The sequence below is a fragment of the Hypomesus nipponensis genome, chromosome 18, assembly GCF_054491055.1.
Source record: "Hypomesus nipponensis isolate SF chromosome 18, ASM5449105v1, whole genome shotgun sequence".
NCBI lineage: Eukaryota > Metazoa > Chordata > Actinopteri > Osmeriformes > Osmeridae > Hypomesus > Hypomesus nipponensis.
The window spans coordinates 20,717,243-20,735,377 of NC_140378.1; the positions used below are offsets into that span (position 1 = coordinate 20,717,243).

General features: G+C 49.5%; 1 protein-coding gene across 1 annotated transcript; it reads right to left on the minus strand.

Moving 5' to 3' along the window:
• Positions 1-2,541: 2,541 nt before the first annotated feature.
• Positions 2,542-16,098, minus strand: pard6b (par-6 partitioning defective 6 homolog beta (C. elegans)). Its single transcript, XM_084681261.1, has 3 exons — positions 15,731-16,098; positions 13,910-14,132; positions 2,542-4,869 (listed from the first exon to the last, which is right to left on the minus strand). Exons 1-3 carry the CDS (start codon positions 15,791-15,793, stop codon positions 3,953-3,955), a joined length of 1,203 nt encoding a protein of 400 aa, XP_084537387.1. The 5' UTR covers positions 15,794-16,098; the 3' UTR covers positions 2,542-3,952.
• Positions 16,099-18,135: the final 2,037 nt, after the last annotated feature.

The following is an 18,135-nucleotide window of genomic DNA, read 5'->3' on the forward strand; positions in this document are numbered from 1 at the left end:
TTTACCAGATGGTCTAGTGAACGAGGTCAATGCAGAGGATGACAACGGAGTAGACAAATCTAACTTGCTCATGAAAGTTGGACGATTCACAGGCTGTCCACAAGATGGCGTACAGCCTCTCTCTGATCAACGTCTGTAAATAACTTTGTTCCCCACACTTAAAATAATGTAATAAATAGAAACTGTATGGTTTGATAATAATAGACAATACATAAAAGGTAGGGATTGCTACATGTTAGTTTATTTTCTCCAGCTCATGGAATCAACTATCATGACTCTTCATTAAATGTGATAAAAATGTACATTGTGTAGCTTCAATAAGAAAATACTGACAATTTTCAGTACAAATCTATACTTTAGGATTTATTCTGGCAAGCAAAAATCATTGCTCATTCGTACAAAAAGAAACAAAAACACAAATCGGACACAAAGCAAAATGTCCAGACATTAGTTCGGGTTCTCTAAACTTTAAACAAGCCGGAAATTGTTCACAGTATGGAAATGTCATGGCGACGTGTATAACCAGCAGCCCAGCTTAGACCGAAAAAAATGATTTCTTTCAGATCAAAAAGGTAAAAATATCTATTTGGAATACATCAGAATAAGAACTTCCATTGTGAATTAACATAGTGGATCATTTATATATAAAATAAATTCATAAAATGTGTACTAGGCAAATAAAGTAATATGTTGATTAGAAAATAAATAATTTTGTTGTGGTTACAATCCCCTTTGTCCTGTGTGGTTAAAAACAAAATAAATTAACAGTAAATCGCTAAAATCTTTCGTTCAAATGCCACTCGTCATGAAAGTTACGTGTTTAGAATGAGACACACAAGACAGCTTCACTACAACACCCTGTGTACCGTAACATCATCTGAGTACTGTGTGTGTGCGTGTGCGTGCGAGTGTGTGCGTGTGAGTACTGTGTGTGTGTGTGTGTGTGTGCGTGCGAGTGTGTGTGTGTGTGTGAGTACTGTGTGTGTGCGTGCGAGTGTGTGCGTGTGCGTGCGAGTGTGTGCGTGTGTGTGAGTACTGTGTGTGTGCGTGCGAGTGTGTGCGTGTGCGTGCGAGTGTGTGTGTGTGTGTGAGTACTGTGTGAGTACTGTGTGTGTGTGTGTGTGCGTGCGAGTGTGTGTGTGTGTGTGAGTACTGTGTGTGTGCGTGCGTGTGCGTGTGAGTGTAGTGCTCTCCCCTGGTGATCCTATCGACTGAGATGAAGGGATGAATTGATGGATGAAGGGAGGGGTAATAGATGAGGAGCTGGATGAAGAGATGTTAGACAGAGGAAGGTGTGTGAGGTCATTATTCCCTATAGGTTATTTCAGAGGGCAGAAGACTTCATTAACAACAATGTATTGCAACATCTGCTCTCTCCACAGGGGGGCGTCTGCAGTGCTTACAGCCCATACACTGTACAGCTGATGGGAGTTGTAGTCCAGGAATACCCTCTACATTACAGTTTGGTGGGAGTTGAAGTCCAGGAATAGCTCTACCGTACAGTGTAGTGAGAGTTATACACTCAAGTACAGTCAGGTGTGTACACACAAACTCACGCATACACACCTAGTCATACACACCTAGTCATACAAACCTAGTCATACAAACCTAGTCATACAAACCTAGTCATACATCAGGTACAGGCCCCACCCTCCCCAAACACACCCTCCCAGGTTTCTGTGTGCCTGTGTGTGTGTGTGTGCCTGTGTGTGTGTGTGTGTGTGTGCCTGTGTGTGTGTGTGTGAGTCCCATATCAACAAGGCCCTACACAGCTGAGGAGAACACAGCACAGGTATTTACCTGGGTGTGGCGATGACGACTTTCTAAAGAACAAAGCCCTTCACACTGTCCCAGGCCGTGCACACTTTGCTTGTCAGATCCCAGATCATTTCCAACATCTTAATGAGTGGAAACAAAGAGGGATGGTTTCGTACCAGAACTACATTCCAACTCGCTTTCCTGCCCACGTCCCTGGTGTGTGTGTGGTGTGTGTGTGTGTGTTTTGCCGCTGCCTGCATGTGTGTGTGTGTGCTCTGCTAAGTGAGACTGATAAAGGATTCAGAGTGTATAGGAGAACAGGTGTTACTATCTGCATGTCCTGTGTGTTGACTGAGTCACTCTTCATACGTGAGCGTCTACTGGACACATCCAAGTGGACTCAGAGACAGGGTCCATGAGGAGGGGGAGACAGGAAGCGGTAAAGGAGAGAGAGAGAGAGAGAGAGAGAGAGAGAGAGAGAGAGAGAGAGAGAGAGAGAGAGAGAGAGAGAGAGAGAGAGAGAGAGAGAGAGAGAGAGAGAGAGAGAGAGAGAGAGAGAGAGAGAGAGAGAGAGAGAGAGAGAGAGAGAGAGAGAGAGAGAGAGAGAGAGAGAGAGAGAGAGAGAGAGAGAGAGAGAGAGAGAGAGAGAGAGAGAGAGAGAGAGAGAGACAGAGAGACAGAGAGAGAGAGACAGGGAGAGAGAGAGAGAGAGAGAGAGAGAGAGAGAGAGAGAGAGAGAGAGAGAGGACAGAGAGAGAGAGAGAGAGGAGAGAGAAGGAGAGAGAAGGAGAGAGAGAGAGAGTCATGATGAATATACAGTACTGAGAAGAGTGAGAGATGATTCATGGTCCAGACAAATCCCATTTTACAATCATGCTGTGTCAGAGGAGAGGAGGAAAAGGAAGAGTCTTTGGAAATCTCGTGGAGAACACAGCCGCTGTGGTCAAACTAGGAACCCACTTCCTGCAGCCACAGGAAGTACATTCTACTTCTGCAACAGGTTCCACCGTCCTCAGGAGGGGAGACAGCTACGGGCTAGTTACTTCCTGGATACACAACTGACAACATCCCATTGGTCGGATGGAGAAAGGTGCTTGCTTCCTTAGTGGCCATATGGTCTGTCGTGAAGTATACCCAATTAGAACACTCCCAGTCACAACACGGAACCAATCATCTTGCATCAAAACAAATCACAGAAAGAAAACAAAAACAAAAGTGTTTTTTGTATGTTTGACTTGGGCAGCTGCTTGAGCAATGGCTGCCTAAACAGAACCACATGATGAGTGAGGAGGAACAGCAGTAATGTAGAAATGTCTCATTACTAAACCCCAGATTATTACTCAGTTTCTTTTTCTCTCTTCAGCCAGACCAAAAAAAAAAAGAAGATTATTGCAGACCTCAGCTCAATTTGCCAGTTACTATGGTAACACGCACATTGGAAGCTAAAAAGTTTCACCCAATCGCATGCCGCAATTGCTTAAGGGGAGTGGTTATTGCTGAACGCAGAGACAAGGCAAGATGAGATAGTTACCAGGGAGGAGAGAAGTTCAACCTCAGATCCCCCAGGTAACTGCGTTTGCTCGCTCGTTCAATAAAAAACACGCTTTCTTTCTTCCTTATTCTTTGAAAGGTGACGTGTTAACGAAGCCCCTCATCACCAGCACCCTCTAGTGGAGGGACAGGGGACTGCCACGCCCAGCCAGCCAGGCCGAGTCATTGGGAAGAGCCAATCAGAGCGTCCAGACCCACAGAACACCCTGTGACATCATCAACCTGACTGTCTGTCACAGTGTGGGAGGAGCTTGTTGTTGCTATGGCACACATGCAGGGTCGGTGGCATGTCTGTCTGTCTAAAAGCAAGCAGGATGTAGTGCTTCTCAGGTGCAGCTTCAAAAGGGTACAGATCAAGTCCACCGCTCCATGGACGTACTGAATACCAGTGTGCTCTTTCAAGGTGTGTGATAGTGTGTGTGATAGTGTGTGTGTGTGTGATAGTGTGTGTGTGTGATAGTGTGTGTGATAGTGTGTGTGTGTGTGTGATAGTGTGTATGTGTGATAGTGTGTGTGTGTGTGAGATAGTGTGTGTGTGTGTGATAGTGTGTGTGTGTGATAGTGTGTGTGATAGTGTGTGTGTGTGTGTGTGATAGTGTGTGTGATAGTGTGTGTGTGTGATAGTGTGTGTGTGTGTGTGTGACTACAGTGTTATGACAGTTCCATCCTCCTCCAGGCTCCGCCCCTCAAGGCCCCTATCGAGAGGGCTGAGAGACCCTGTGCTGCTATTGGCCCCCAGGCTTCCGTTGGACTTTGCAGGGGCGGGGCCAACAAAGGGGGCGGGGCCAGTGCGGAGGTTAAGGTGTGGCTCGTAGCGGGGGAGCGAGGGCATGCTGGAGCTGGTGGGCACAGCCCCGAGGATGGGGGTGGCCTCTGCCCCGGCCTCAGCCCCGGCCTCAGCCCCGGCCTCGATCACCAGGTCCTCCTCGTCCTCCTCGCTGTCCAGATCCTCCTCCTCAAAGTTCTGAATGATGTGCGTGGGCGTTGTCACCACGGCGCCGCCCGAGTAACCGTAGTAACTCGCCCCGCTGTCGGACGAACGCCCCGAGCTCCCGGACGCCCCCCCTCCTCCTCCTCGCACCACGTTGTTGCGCTGGTTGGCCGGCTTCACCGTGACAATGAGGTTGTGGCTGTTGGCGATCATCATGTCGGTCACCTGGTCCAGGGACTTCCCCGCCACCTCGATGCCGTTCACCTCCAGCACCTCGTCGTTCACGGCTAGCAGCCCCGTGCTCTCCGCCAGCCCCCCTGGCACCATCCTGGAGATGAAGATCCCCGGCACCTTCTCCAGGCCCTGGGCCGTGACGCGCACGCTGGAGCCGTCCCGGATGTAGAAGCCCAGCGGCTTGTCCTGGCCGTGCTTGTAGAGCCGCACGCGCCGGTGGCTCTCAGGGAGGATGTCCACGTCGATGATGGACGACACGGGACGGAAGTCTCGCGGGAGGCTGATGATGACCGGAGGCTTCTTCCTGCCCGCGTCAGGACGCAGGAGCACCGCGGAGAGGACCGTGCGCTTCCTGGTCAGGGAGTCAGTACCGAAGGCCGAGTAGTCTGCCTCTTCTGGAGGAGGGGGGAGAAGGAGTGGGGAGAGAGAGGAGAGGAAGAAGGGAGGACAAACAGGGGAGAGGAGAGAGGGGGAGAAGAGAGGGTTGAAAGAGGAGGGATGAAGGGGGAGTGAATGGAGAGAGGGAGAGAGAGGGAGAGAGAGGGGGAGAGGGAAGATGAGAAGATAAGACAAAGTACAGTCAAAACACCTGGAAAACATTGGCCTCAATGTGCCCTTATAGTTATACTCTGTACAGTATAACTATAAAGTTACTATAATACTGTATTTAAATCATATACAAATGAATAGCGTGTCAAATGTACATGGTGTATCAGCACTACTGCCAGATTCGTAATGACAGTCTATTGCATCATCATGTTATTCAGACCCAGCAGTTATGTCGAGTTGTTTCTTTAAGCCTGGGTAACCACCAGCTAGGTCACCATCTCTCTCTATCCTACTTCTCTCTCTACCTCTCTCTCTCTCCTGTTCTGCCTCCTGGTCTTTCTCTCTCTCCCTCTTTCAACTCTTTGAACTGAATTCCTCAGAGGATTAAAACAAGCACTGCACACTGGGCCACACCTGGACTACAACTCTTATCAGCTAAACTGCTGCACAGCCATTTCTGGACTACAAGGGTTCCTGCAATGCTGTGTCACAGTTATGTGATTTAGTCCCAGTTTCCTGTGGTGCAGTGTGGCAAGTGAATACCTGGACCTTGGACTGTCCTCTCACTACAGAGACTAGGACAAAGGTCTGGAGGGGAAGCCAGAGAGAGAGAGAGAGAGAGAGAGAGAACAAGAGAGAGAGAGAGAGAGAGAGAGAGAGAGAGAGAGAGAGAGAAAGAGAACAAGAGGGAGAGAACGAGAGAGAGAGAGAACGAGAGAGAGAGAGAACGAGAGAGAGAGAGAGAGAGAGAGAGAGAAAGAGAACGAGAGAAAGAGAACGAGAGAAAGAGAACGAGAGAGAGAGAACGAGAGAGATAGAGAGAGAGAGAGAGAGAGAGAGAGAGAGAGAGAGAGAGTTCTAATGGTTAACCAGAACACAGGTGTTCCCACTTTCCTTCTACTCTCCTAGACCAACAAGCCTGTTTAACTGTCACTTCTAGAATGATTCACATAGTGTGTGTGTGAATGAACATGTGAGATCTGAAAGTCACCACCTCCAGCCCCCCCCTCCCTGTCTACCCTCACCCCTATACCCCCCTCTCTATCCTCACCCCTATACCCCCCTCTCTACCCTCACCCCTATACCCCCCTCTCTACCCTCACCCCTATACCCCCCTCTCTACCCTCACCCCTATACCCCCTCTCTACCCTCACCCCTATACCCCCTCTCTATCCTCACCCCTCTACCCCCCTCTCTACCCTCACCCCTATACCCCCCCCCTCTACCCTCACCCCTATACCCCCCTCTCTACCCTCACCCCTATACCTCCCCTCTACCCTATAAGGAAACAGAGGATCAGTTCTCCTCAGCTACACTTCCTGTATCTTCCAGGAGCCACTGCTGCTCGGATCATCATCATCATCAGGCTGCTTGTTTTCCAACCTTTTAAAACGTAAAAAAAGTTAAATAAAACAATATATGGAACTTTTTTGAAAACTATTCTTGTTGAATTTTTCCTTGCTCCATGGTAGCTTAGTAGACTAGCTTACGTTTGTTGTGATAGCTAGGAAATGAAAAAAGGCACGCAATGACAAGAAATAATATTGATCATGCCACCAAATGCAGATTAAAACTAAAGAAACACATACAAATACATACACACAAATACACAGATATTTACACACACAAAATGTATACATGCACACAGATACGCTCTCACAGGGCAATGAAGCAGAGATATAATGACTGCATATATCTAGTCTGTCTCCCTCTCTCCCTGTTCTCTCTCCCTGTTCTCTCACCCACCCCCTCCTCCTCTCCCCCTCCTCCTCTCCCCCTCCTCCTCTTTCCCACCTCCTCCCCCTCCTCCTCTCCCCCTCCTCCTCCTCTCCCCCTCCTCCTCCTCTCCCCCTCCTCCTCTTTCCCACCTCCCCCTCCTCCTCCTCTCCCCCTCCTCCTCTTTCCCACCTCCTCCCCCTCCTCCTCTCCCCCTCCCCCTCCTCCTCCTCCTCCTCCTCTCCCCCTCCTCCTCCTCTCCCCCTCTCCCTCCTCTCCCCCTCTCCCTCGTAAGAGAGCTAGCATGACAACGGTCGCCCTCGAAGGCCTGTCATACCACACGCTAAAGACATGCTGTTCCACATGACCAAGCACACACTCACAAACACATCTTTACAAACTCACACATCTAAGCAAACACACCAGCACATGAGTACTCTCTCACACTGTTCCGTGGCTGTAATGAAGTCCTGATGAGTCTAGTGTGGTGAAACCTGAAGCCCATATCAGCATCCCCTCTCATTATAGCACAACAGGCTTTCAACCTAATTAGCCCACTGTGTATCAGCCTGGACACACACACACACACCCCTTACACACACACACACACCCGGTCCTGAGTTTCTGCTGTAGTAGGAGATCCCACGATGGTTTCCTACGGTCGATGTCACATATGTCAGCTGAAGATCAATACTCCAATTTGAGGGTGTGTGTGTGTGTGTGTACTGTGTGTGTGTACTGTGTGTGCATACTGTGTGTGTGTGTGTGTGTGTACCGTATATGAGTGTATATGTGCTTGTGTGGGGGGGGCTAACAGCTACAGCAGTGTTTAAATCCCACAATCATCTGATGCTGAATCACATGCCTTAATACATTGCCCTCAACGCCATGACACCATTAAAACTACAACTCCCAGGATACGCAGTGTTTCCCTGCTGATAGGAGCTCTTCTTCACGTGTGTAAATAAATTAGTCAAGTTTGAGGAATGCCTGGGAGACAGATGTGCAACTGTGCGTGAATGTGTGAGTGTGAATGAGTGAGTGAGTGTGCGTTGTTTGTATTCTTCCCCTGCTAGCATAATTGCATGCCTATTGATTCGATAGCGATTGCTGCCCTTGCTCACGTTTGTATTTTAGGTGCATTATTATGCTGAAGTAGTTTTAATTAATAGTGGGTATATTGTTATTATTTGCTACAGAATGCTTGGCCTATCAAGATCAAATGAAGTCGACAGTGTACATGCTTTCGAGTACCTTGATCGATAGGCTAGGCTACTGACCATTTACAATAAGTTGTTGCGTCAACTATTAATTGGCAGCATATTTCTGCCATTTAGAAAACATACTTTAAGTATCCTAACTGTATTTCTTTACAGAAAATAGAAGAAGAAAAAAATGCTATATTACATTTGTTATTAGACTATTACATTAACCTACTCCAAAATATAGGGTTAGAACTTGGGGAGAGGAGGGGGGGGGGGGGGGGTCGGACAGACCTGCCCCCCCCCCACTGCAACAACAAAAATCGTAGGGGAAACACTGCACACCCCATACAGGGGTCATGGATGTGTAGCGTGTAATTAAAGTGTAACATGCAGGAGAAATCATGTATTCATTTAGCAGAAGTTTATTTATCCAAAGTGACAAACAGTACGGGGGGGAGTTGAACCTGTGACCTCTTGATCTAACCACTGAGCTATACCCTCACCTTCCATGTAACATCAGATTATGTGAGGTAGTGAGGTGATGCAGGGGTCATACAGGGGTCATACAGGGGTCATACAGGGGTCATACAGGGGTCATACAGGGGTCATACAGGGGTCATATAGGTGTCAGGGATGTGTAGCGGTCACATATTCAAGCTGTGTTATGACTTCCTCTAGAGAAAGGAATGAGTGAGGGGAGGAGAAAGGGAGGGGAGGAGGGAGAAAAGGGAGGCAGATCATAAGGAAGACCCAGGTCATATTGGCTTGTACTGACCAGGGTTTCCACCCACAGAACATAAAGTTTTGTGGACAGGCTACATTTGCATAAATGAATGGTACTTATTTCTGTGTTTCAACATGAAATGATCCTTGTACTGTACTGTACTGTACTGTATTGTTGTCTCTGTCAGAGGATGCTTCCCCTGCTAGCATAATTGCATTTACCTCCTGCTAACTCTAACCCTGCTGAACGTTCTACATGCAGCAGCTAATGCAGGGACTGGAGACTCTCTCACACACACACACACACACACACACACACCTGAGGAAAGCAGTGCCATGCGGTTCCAGTCACAGAGTAGAGACTGGGAGGGAGGGAATGTGTGTGTGCGTGTATATAAGTATGTGCAAGTGTGTGTGGAGCAGCATGAATGAGCGAGGAGAGGGTGGGAGAAGGAGGAGGGGGAAAAAGACTGTAAACTGAATTCCTGGAGTGTTTCTATTCTGGGAGCAGAGAGTGTAGCTGCCTAGCACAGAGCTGATAAAACACATCTTAACACTGATAGCAGAGAGGGGGGGGCAGAGAGAGAGCAGGGGGAGCAGAGAGAGAGAGCAGGGGGGGTGGGAGAGAGAGAGCAGGGGGGGTGGGAGAAAGGGAGGAGGGGGAGGAGGGGGGAGGGAGGGTGATGACAGAGAGAGCACAGTGGAAGTGAGAGAAAGGTTAAAAAAAATAGGAGGAAGGGAGAAAGTGGAAAATAGACGGAGGGAGGGAGGGAGGGAGGGAGGGAGGGAGGGAGGGAGGGAGGGAGGGAGGGAGGGAGGGAGGGAGGGAGGGAGGGAGGGAGGGAGGGAGGGAGGGAGGGAGGGAGGGAGGGAGGGAGGGAGGGAGGGAGGGAGAAGGAGTGAGAGGGGGTGTTAAGGCAAAGGGAAAAGTGGAGTTTACAGCAGAACTGTTGTTCAATGTGAAGGAGAGAAGAGAAGGAGAGAAGAGAAGGAGAGGAGGAAAGGAGAGAAGACAAGAACAGGATGGAGACAGTAAATGAAACCTTGGACCTCCATTATACCTTTTATTATGCCTGTGTGTCTAGTTATGTGTATGTAAGTGTGCGTAAGTGTGTGGCGAGTCTTCTTTCACTTGCCCAGTATCATTTGAGTGTGCAGCAATACATGTTCCGATCCTGCTGACTTGGTCCTCTCTCCCTCTCTCTCCTTCCCTCTCCTCTCTCCCTCCCTCTCCTCTCCTCTCTCCCTCCCTCTCCTCTCTCTCCTCCCTCTCCTCTCTCAGGCTGGTGATCGGGGGGAGGTGGGGGAGGACAGGTTGAGGCCTAGCTTGAGGCTGGCCACTCTGTCACTCAGTCTCTTCAGAGCTCTCAATGGAGAACACACTGAACTCACTGCACCTTTCTCCATCTCCCTCTCTCCTCCACTTTCCTCTCCTCTCCTTTCTCCTGCACCTCTCTCCATCTCCCTCTCTCCTCCACTTTCCTCTCCTCTCCCTCCTCTCTCCTCCTCTCCTCTCTCCAGTCCCTCTCTCCATCTCTCCTGCTTAAACCCTGGAAGACAACGCATCATGCACAGTTAGAGGCCAGTTACCTAGGTTACAAATATCATACCTCAGTATCACATATCCACATTAACTGTACATCAATATCTTAACTACCCATCTGTGCTGCTGGCAGAATCCTGATTCGTTACGTTAGACTAGACAAGCACGAGGCAGGGCCTGCCTCTAATATGGCTGTGTGTGTGTGGGGTGTGTGTGTGGAAATGTGTGTATGTGTGTGTGTGTGTGTGTGTGAGCAGCTTGCTAATGTAAACAGGTGGGGATGTGCAGAGTGCAACCTGAAGGTGTTGTACTGTGTTCATATTTCGATAACTGGAGCTGTGGAACCTTGCAGACTGCAGACACACACAGCGACCTGAGGCCTGTCTGACCTACAAGCCTCCCTCCTGTCTCCCCTTCTCTCATTCACTCACTCTCTCTCTGTTCCATCTCCCCCCCCCCCCCCCCCCCCTCCAGTCCTCCAGGTGCTGGCCCCCCCCCAGCACCCCTGGTTCCGGTCAAGCCCAGCTAGACCAGGCAGGCCCAGGCTCCAGGGTAGTGGACGTCCGGGGCTGCTGTCCTGTCTAATCTACCCAGCAGAGGTGATCAGAGCCTGGGCACATTCCTCCCAGCCTCCCCCTCCTCCTCCTCCTCCTCCTCCTCCTCCAGCCAGGGCCTCATTCTGCCTCCACTCTGCATTCCTCCCTCACTAATAGTCCTCCCCCTGCTCCTCCCTCTCTTTCTCTCATTACATCTCTGTCTACACACCACATTCCTCCCTAGCTCTCCTCTCTTTCTCTGTCCTTCCCTCTCCTCCCATTCTCTCTCCTGCTGTAGTTCTGCCTCCATAAAGCTTCCCATCTGTTCTTCCTCTCGCTCCACAGCACCTCCTCCCCCCCTCCCTCCCTCCCTCCTCTCTCTCCCTCCTCTCTCTCCCTCCTCTTCTCTCCCTCCTCCTCTCTCTCCATCTTTTCTCTCCCTCCTCTCTCTCCCTCCCTCCTCTCTCTCTCCCCTCTCTCTCCCCTCTCTCTCCCCTCTCTCTCCCTCCTCTCTCCCTCCTCTCTCCCTCCTCTCTCCCTCCTCTCTCTCCCTCCTTTCTCTCCCTCCTCTCTCTCCATCTTTTCTCTCTCCTCCTCTCCCTCCCTCCCTCTCTCTCTCCCTCTCTCCCCTCTCTCTCCCTCTCTCTCCCTCCTCTCTCTCCCTCCCTCCTCTCTCTCTCCCCTCTCTCCCCCTCTCTCTCCCCTCTCTCTCCCTCCTCTCTCTCCCTCCTCTCTCTCCCTCCTCTCTCTCCCTCCTCCTCTCCTCCCTCCTCTCCCTCCCTCCTCTCCCTCCCTCCTCTCCCTCCCTCTTCTCCCTCCCTCTTCTCCCTCCCTCTTCTCCCTCCCTCCTCTCTCTCCCTCCCTCTTCTCCCTCCCTCTTCTACCTCCCTCTTCTCCCTCCCTCTTCTCTCTCCCCAGGTCTCCAGTTGAGTGTTATCATGCTCTGCTGGGTGGGAGGTCTGTACTGCTCTTCAATCCTTTACTGTGATTGGTCTAGACTGGGTTATGTTCTTTAATCCTCTACTGTGATTGGTCTAGACTGGGTTATGTTCTTTAATCCTCTACTGTGATTGGTCTAGACTGGGTAATGTTCTTCATTCCTCTATATTTTGAGTGGTCAGAGCGGGTGTTGTACTTGGATATTGGTCAGAGAGCAGTTCCAGAGAGAGAGAGAGAGAGAGAGAGAGAGAGAGAGAGGGAGAGAGGGGGAGAGGGAGAAGGGGAGAGAGAGCGAGGGAGAGAGGGGGAGAGAGAGAGAGGGGAGAGAGAGCGAGGGAGAGAGGGGGAGAGAGAGAGAGGGGGAGAGAGAGAGGGAGACACAGAGGGATCATTTGTGAGTTATTCATCACCCTCCTTTTCTCAACTGAAGGTGACGTCATGAGGAACACACAAACACATGCTTATATATTCACTTATACTGTGTGTGTGTGTGTGTGTGTGTGTGTCTGCAGCAGACCTCACGTAGCGGCGTGTCGCTGGGACCCCATTAATCCTCCTGACTAAGTAGCTTAGTGTCTCCAGGTCATCTGTCCCAGTCAGACAGCTTAACAGACTGCCCCCTGCTCATACCCCCTGCTCATACCCCCTGCTCATACCCCCTGCTCATACCCCCTGCCCCCTGCTCATACCCCCTGCTCATACCCCCTGCCCCCTGCTCATACCCCCTGCCCCCTGCTCATACCCCCTGCCCCCTGCTCATACCCCCTGCTCATACCCCCTGCTCATACCCCCTGCTCATACCCCCTGCTCATACCCCCTGCTCATACCCCCTGCTCATACCCCCTGCCCCCTGCTCATACCCCCTGCCCCCTGCTCATGCCCCCTGCTCATGCCCCCTGCTCATGCCCCCTGCTCATGCCCCCTGCTCATACCCCCTGCCCCCCCAGTTACAGCCCTGCCCCCCCAGTTACAGCCCTGCCCCCCCCAGTTACAGCCCTGCCCCCCCAGTTACAGCCCTGCCCCCCCAGTTACAGCCCTGCCCCCCCCAGTTACAGCCCACTTCATTCAACAGGTCTCAGCCAGCTCTTCAGCAGACAAAGACTGGTGGTTCACAGACGACTCTAAAAAACACCAAGACCCGCCCCAGCTCCCAAACACACACTGCTACACTAGTATCAACACCAGTAAGGATGATCATTTGGTCTGGTACGCAGTTTTTAAAAAGCCTTCCCCAGGAGAGGATTGGATGTAGGATGTCATTGTGTGTTTACACAACATCCACCATCATGTTTCTGTTAACACTCAACAACACAACATCCACCATCATGTTTCTGTTAACACTCAACAACACAACTCCACCAGACTATCACACCCTAGGGTCATATCTCACACACACACACACACACACACACACACACACACACACACACACACACACACACACACACACACACACACACACACACACACAGTAAGCTTTAATACATGAGAGTGCACACTCCTCATGCTGATAGTAGGTTTTAGTACATGAGTGACAGGCTGATCTTACAATCACAGTAACATTCAGGGTACCAGGCAGCTGGCCTAATGCCAAACCTATTCAACCTGCCTTGTCTCCTCCCCTCTAAGGAGAGGATACACAGCAGCTCCTGAGGTGTGAGGAGCACGGTGGTGTTCTACAAACAGCAGCCTTCCCGTAGGAACAGTGAGGGTTTAGTCAGTCTGTGACTCGGGCAGATCAAAGATCCTCCATCTTTCACTTTCAGTATGACCCTGCACACGCCTGTGCATGTGCAGGGTCAGCTACTTATCCATCTCGCTTCCTGAGTTCACGTAGACTGGGAAGATAGGCAACACCGTTTTTTGAAGGAGCATTTATCGAATGAAAATTCCTGGAAAGGTTCAACCTCGGAGGTGTTTCCTGCATGCTCCGCGCCCGATGACAGACTACCCCACCTCCTCCTGATCTGGCCACAGGCTGCTGCCTCAACACTTCACACTGCCAGGTACACACACTGCATGTAGAACGTACAGCAGGGGATCAACAATCAGAAGACTACAGGTCTGTGTTTTGGAAGTTAGAGGAAAGGAACAGGCTGCAGTCATCAGGCCCAGTGCAAAGTAACCACATCTCAGCTACCAGGCTACAATAACATGGCAAGGTGCTGGGGCCTGGTTTGGATGTGGGCCTGGTTAGGGTTAGGGTTAGTGAGCGGGTCCTCACCTTTCCTCTGCAGGAAGAGCCTGAGCAGTGGCGCCGCGGTGGAGATGGCCTTGTGGTAGTTGTCGTCGTTGTTGATGGGCAGCAGGTCTCCGTGCATGTCTGCGTAGCCCACCAGTAGCTCTGCGTTGGGGATACGATGGACATGCTGCAGCAGGCCGTAGAACTCATCGAACCGGCCCGGCTTCGACCGGTCCAGGGAGAACCGGCGGAACTCAGCTCCGAACTGGGAATATGCAAACAAGGCCGGGGTCAGGGATCAGGGATCAAGGGTCAGGGATCAGGGGTCAAGGGTCAGGGATCAAGGGTCAGGGGTCAGAGATCAAGGGTCAGGGATCAGAGATCAAGGGTCAATGCACGCACACACTTGTTTGATTCATATATTTGTATAGGCACTCGCTTACACACACACACATAGTGGCACACACTTTCTCAAACGTGAACACAAATATATTTGCAGAAAGACAGTTTCAGTCACACTGATTTCCTACAGGATCAACCCCTGCCATTCACCAGGTGACATATTCCAAGCGTCATGGAAACAAATGATGTCACAATTATGAATGTGTGCGTGTGAATGCTCTTGGCACAAGTACAGTTTGTGTTACGTGTATGAAAGTGAGCTTTAGGCGTGTTCACAGACGATGCACCTGTGTGTGTGTGTGTGTGAGGAGAGAGAGAGAGAGAGAGAGAGAGAGAGAGAGAGAGAGAGAGACAGAGAGAGAGACAGAGAGAGAGACAGAGAGAGAGAGAGAGAGACAGAGACAGAGAGACAGAGACAGAGACAGAGACAGAGAGACAGAGACAGAGACAGAGAGAGAGAGAGAGAGAGTCCAACAGTTGTACAATCAATTCAGCTGTGGCCATGGTGACCAGACTGGTGTTTTTGTAGTCCAAACAGAAGATCTCGCCTCACAAACACATTTTATTGTTCATGCAGGTTTGAGAGCAGGCCTGCTGGCATGAAACAGTGGTGGTAGACTCCCTGTTGGAAGCCTCTTGTGACTTTATGAAGGCACAGCGACCATTGGTGTTGTGGTAACCTCATACTGCAACTACAACGGGTCATTAGTTAATGTTATTCCCTCCGCACTGGAAACAAATGTATCTTCAAGCGAACAGCTAAACTAACTTTGTCGTCGTTACAATTTCGCTTCTGTCAAACTAATCATTTTAAGCCTATGTCGTGTCGATCTATTCGGTCATTTCAAATTTGAAACCACTGTGTCGGTCATCTCGGTTTTTCTGAAAAAACTGCGCATACAGGCGAGTAAGCAGGGAGATCAATGCGGAACAAACCCCGGACCAGCAATCTGCTGCCCCGGTGACACCTGTCACCTGTGAACGGCACCGTCAACAACAAAAGAACGGTGACTTGTTCCTATCTGCGAGAGAGCGAGCAAGCTAGGCCAACCGACTTCCAACAACACAGAAAGAATCCGTCATACGTCAATTTTATCTAGCGTTGCTATATTCTCAAACGAATAATTCAAAACATTAATTTAGCTGTTTGGCATAAATTGGCTTTTGTTTCCCAAACCGGCGTCCTGGCATCCACTGTCTGACTGGCTAACGTTACTTTAGCTACATCTTACGAGTTCTGGTAAAGTAAACTCTACCGGGTGCCCGCTAGCTCTCCAGCAGGAGAGAAACGGTCTAATTTACGACATCGCAACTCGCTAACAAGCCACTTAGCTCCATTTGTTTAGCAAACAGTCCAACAGTCCGCATACACGCCGGGAGCTTGTCGACGGTGACATTTGCGTTTGTCACGTCATCTTACGGTATAACGCCAATACATTAAATGTTGTTTAAAAAACCCACCTTACTCTTCACCTCCACGGCGCTCAGACTTCGGTTGCTCGGTACTCGGTGATTTTTGTTCATCTTTCGCTAGCAGGACCCCGCCGCGCCACAGCACACACTTGCCCTCTCCGGGGCTGCCCTCCGGTCCGCCTCGAGCTCCCCTATATCCAAAATGATACCGACAGTTATTCCAGTTGTCTGGATGTCCTCGTGAGCCACGGCGGTGTTCTGCTTCTCGTCGTCCTGCCCGATGAATGCGACAGCGCCAGCCAGCCAGACAGACTTCGGTAAACTTATCTAGTTCTCGTCACATCGCCAGTAGCGGCTCTACCCCTTGAACGGGCTGACCTGCCCGTCGCGGTGACGCCTTTACGCACCCAGGAAACGGCTCCTGACCGGCCTCGTCCTCGTTCCCACACGCGCGCTCCCGCTCGTGTCTGAATGCAAATGAAAAATGTTCATTCTGGAGGTCAGGTGAAGTTACCTAGGGCGTAACTGTTGTTTAAACTTTTGCAAAACCGACGCATATGTCGTTGGATTGTGCTTTGTGTGTGCACGCAGGAGAACGATAGATGACCAGACAGAAATATAATGAGTCAGAAATACATTTAAAATAAACCAGTTGTAAGACTTCCTATAAATTGTCCTTGTTTATAACATCCACATCTCAGTGTTTATCTGATAACATATCCTTACTTAAATTCATCTGACCTGGTTGCCAACAGTACACTGTACAGTGTGTTATAAAACAGCACCTCCGTGTGGTCATTTAGTGCTACAGCAGATTTCTGACATTCTCAGGAGACGGTTTGTTGACAGTGCACGTGGAAGCTAGAATAAACTTGATACTCTTTATTATTTTTGCACGGTGCTTAATTGTTGGTTTCATGTTCAACAGTTGTTTGAGTAGTGTAAAGTAGAGTCGAAAACAATAATAATACATTGTATGTGTAAAGCACCTTTCTTGCACTCAATGTAACAGATTCGAGTAGAATAGAATAGCCTACATGTTATTCATTGAGCAGGCGCTTATTTATTCCAAGCGAAGTGCAACAAGTAGTGCCTAGCGCATACTGTAGTTCTTTAGCACTGTAGTACTGTAGCAGTGTAGTGCTGTAGCACTGTAGGACTGTGGGACTGTAGTACTGTAGTAGTGTAGCAGTGTAGTACTGTACAAGAGTAGTAGTGTAGTACTGTAGCACTGTAGTACTTTAGTAGTGTAGTACTGTAGTGCTGTAGGACGGTAGTACTGTAGTACTGTAGTGCTGTAATACTGTAGCACTGTAGTAGTGTAGCAGTGTAGTACTGTAGCACTGTAATAGAGTAGCACTGTAGTGCTGTAGTGCAGTAGTGCTGTAGTACTGTAGTGCTGTAGTACTGTAGCACTGTAGTACTGTAGTACTGTAGTGCTGTAGTGCTGTAGTGCTGTAGCAGTGTAGTACTGTAGTACTGTAGTAGTGTAGCACTGTAGTGCTGTAGTACTGTAGTAGTGTAGCAGTGTAGTACTGTAGCACTGTAATAGAGTAGCACTGTAGTGCTGTAGTGCAGTAGTGCTGTAGTGCTGTAGTGCTGTAGTACTGTAGTACTGTAGTGCTGTAGTGCTGTAGTGCTGTAGTGCTGTAGTACTGTAGTACTGTAGTGCTGTAGTGCTGTAGTGCTGTAGTGCTGTAGTACTGTAGTACTGTAGCACTGTAGTACTGTAGTACTGTAGTAGTGTAGCAGTGTAGTACTGTAGCAGTGTAGTACTGTAGTAGTGTAGCACTGTAGTAGTGTAGCACTGTAGTGCAGTAGTGCTGTAGTACTGTAGTGCTGTAGTACTGTAGCACTGTAATAGAGTAGCACTGTAGTGCTGTAGTAGTGTAGCAGTGCAGTACTGTAGCAGTGTAGTACTGTAGTAGTGTAGCACTGTAGTAGTGTAGCACTGTAGTGCAGTAGTGCTGTAGTACTGTAGTGCTGTAGTACTGTAGCACTGTAGTACTGTAGTACTGTAGTGCTGTAGTAGTGTAGCAGTGTAGTACTGTAGCAGTGTAGTACTGTAGTTGTGTAGCACTGTAGTAGTGTAGCACTGTAGTGCAGTAGTGCTGTAGTGCTGTAGTACTGTAGTGCTGTAGTGCTGTAGTGCTGTAGTGCTGTAGCACTGTAGTGCTGTAGTGCTGTAGCAGTGTAGCACTGTAGTCCTGTAGTGCTGTAGTACTGTAGCAGTGTAGTACTGTAATAGTGTAGTACTGTAGTGCTGTAGTGCAGTAGTGCTGTAGGACGGTAGTACTGTAGTGCCTATTGGCGTTTCGGTCATGATGAATTAAAGGCAAAATGTCTTTAGTACTTTAATAACTATCTAACAACAGTATATATAAATATAGATATTTATTCCTTTTTCATACTTTAGTTTTCCTTGGTTTGGCAGCCCACCTGTATTACCTTAG